Consider the following 2,610-nt stretch of genomic DNA (forward strand, 5'->3'; position numbering starts at 1 on the left):
TCCGTCTACCTAGGGCTTTTTCCTGCTCCAAGCCCCTGAACCTCTGGAGCTCCAGCACTGCCTTTAGCCCCTCAACATCCTAAGTGTTTCTATGCCCCCCACCCCGCAAAGCTATGCTCCCCTTGAAGCTGTGGGATCATCTAAGCAAGGAGATCCTGGGGGGTGTTAAAAGGAAGCATCGAGGGGAAGTACTGTGGGAAGGTACTAAGCTGGATGAGCCTGTGGGACAGAGCGAGTGTGGGATACTGGGCTGGATGGGGCCTGGGAATGATTTTGGGTAGGGATGGGGTAAGATACTGGGCCGCATGGGCCTGTGGAGCTTATTCAGGGTGCCTGGGAGATGGGCTGTATGTGCCCTTCAGAAGGGGGTGGGCCATGAAGCGGTGGAGAGTGTTCCTCCTCGCTGACCCCCCACTTCCTTTTGTATGTGGGATTTTTCACTGCCAGCCCTAAAAGATGGTGCATTTTTTCCTATGTGGTTTTTAGACCTTCCCAGCTCCCCGAGGCAACTGCATCTCAGCGCTGGGCTCTGTGGGGCAGGTGTTCTGTCTGTGCAGACCCAGGGCTGTGCCAGGGCAGTACTTACGCAGCGATGGTGACTTCCAGTCCTGAATGCCAGGTTTATCCCTTTTCCAGGTAGTGTACATTGCCTGCTCCTATGCCACAGTCTGGATGATCTACAGCAAATTCAAGGCCACATACGATGGGAATCATGACACTTTCCGGGTGGAGTTCCTAGTAATCCCCACAGCTGTGCTTGCCTTCCTGGTGAACCATGACTTCACTCCCTTGGAGGTAACTGCAGGTGTTCTGGGGGGTGGGGTGGGCATTGCATGACATTCCAGGGGTGGGGCAGCTGTGGAGGGATACTCCCTACCCCAAGGGGCATAGCTAGTGTGTGCCTGCCACATGTGGCTGTCTGTTTCCCCTACAATCTTGTGGCCAGACTGCAGCTAGCATGTTGTTCATGCGTGTGGCCTCTGTTAATAGGCTGGGTCTCCTCTCTGGTAACCAGGCCACAGCTGTGGCACTGTTCTACATTGGTGCTTCATGGGTCCTCCTCCTGTTTGGTAGTTGGGTCACGGCTGGGGCATTGTCTAGAATGGTGGGCCACACTAATGCACTGCCCTATCCACTTTATGGTAGCTGGGTCACGTCTGGGGCATTGTTCCATGTTAGTGCACTGTGGCTTCTGTCCCCTGTCCAGTTGCCAGGCTATGAGGCACCTTGTCAGCAAAGGTGCCCCACCCTAATGCACCATGTCCTTCCTTCTGGTAGCCAGGCCATGGCTGCAGTACTGCCTGCTAGTGTGCCTTATGCTAATGTCCTGTGGCATCTTTGCCCCTGTACGAGTCAGGATATGTCTTGGCCGTTCACCTGCTTTGATGCACAGTGGCTGCTCTGTTATCTTGCCAGTGGCCAGGTGATGTGCTGGTGTCTTTTTTTTTTTTTGTGGTCCCTGATGTTGAGCATCCCAGGTCTGGTCCCTACAGTGGACCTGTCCCTGGACTCTGCTTTAACTTGTTCTCTCCATCTCCACCCTCCCCTTCTCCTGCCCCTACCTTGGCTCGTGTGTGCCATGGCTGCCCCAAGATCCTCTGGACCTTCTCCATCTACCTGGAGTCGGTGGCCATCCTGCCACAGTTGTTCATGGTGAGCAAGACGGGTGAAGCGGAGACCATCACCAGCCACTATCTTTTCGCTCTGGGTGTCTACCGTGCCCTGTACCTCTTCAACTGGATCTGGCGTTACCAGTTTGAGGGCTTCTTCGACCTCATTGCCATTGTGGCCGGGCTGGTGCAGACCATCCTCTACTGCGACTTCTTCTACCTCTACATCACAAAGGGTGCGTGCCAGCTGCCAGAGTGGGGTGTGTAGTGCTTAGAGCAGAGGTGACTGGGGACTAAATGTATCCTGGCTCTGGGAGGAGAGTGGGGTCTAGTGGTGGGAGGGGATGGTTAGGGAGTTGGGACTTCTTGGTTCTATCCCAGCTCTGAAAAGGGAGTGGGGTTTGGTGGGTTAGAGCAGTAGTGGAGAGGCTGAAAGGCAGGACTCTTGGGTTCTCTTTTCACTCTGATATTATCTTGCTGACCCAATTTGATTACTCTGCTCTGTGTTTTCATGAGTTATCCTGCACAAGGAAAATGCTAAACTTGTTGCTTGGACATGTCTGGGTAGTTGGGGCTTCTGGGTTACTTGGGGATCATCTCTTGCAGACATTGTCATGGTTGCATTGTGGCCCCAGGGGGCGCTATGCTATTGGAAATGGTGCCTTTCCTGTGAGGCACAGACTTGCTGTGCAGTGCCAGCCTCCATTCCTCCTCCCTGACTCACCTGCTCTGCTCCAGGTGGTTACAACAACCAGTGTTTTTCAACCATGGGTGCCCAAATGAGTGGGCTGTTTTTTAGAGGGGGCTGGTACCTGTAACTGGGTACAGTGAACAGGGCCTCCATTGCCTCTGGTAATCTGGTACCTACATTTTAGGCCTTTGATTCCCTTAATACTTTTCTAGAGCTGCCCTGCACCACCCCAGAGGTAGCTGTACTGAGTAAAGACTTCTGTTACATATAGGTGCCATGTCCCACCACAGAGGTGGCTGCATCTTGCTA

General features: G+C 53.7%; 1 protein-coding gene across 1 annotated transcript in view; it reads left to right on the forward strand.

Annotated features, from left to right (window-relative positions):
* Positions 1 to 2,604, forward strand: part of KDELR1 (KDEL endoplasmic reticulum protein retention receptor 1) — a 9,727-nt gene extending 7,123 nt beyond the window's left edge. Inside the window, exons 3-4 of the mRNA XM_019501717.1 lie at positions 637 to 795; positions 1,594 to 2,604. Of these exons, the coding sequence (XP_019357262.1) occupies positions 637 to 795; positions 1,594 to 1,878 (444 nt within the window). The 3' untranslated portion in view covers positions 1,879 to 2,604. The remainder of the gene's footprint in view (positions 1 to 636; positions 796 to 1,593) is intronic.
* Positions 2,605 to 2,610: the final 6 nt, after the last annotated feature.

The sequence above is a fragment of the Gavialis gangeticus genome, unplaced genomic scaffold (assembly GCF_001723915.1).
Source record: "Gavialis gangeticus isolate Ggan-Ray unplaced genomic scaffold, GavGan_comp1, whole genome shotgun sequence".
Lineage (NCBI taxonomy): Eukaryota > Metazoa > Chordata > Crocodylia > Gavialidae > Gavialis > Gavialis gangeticus.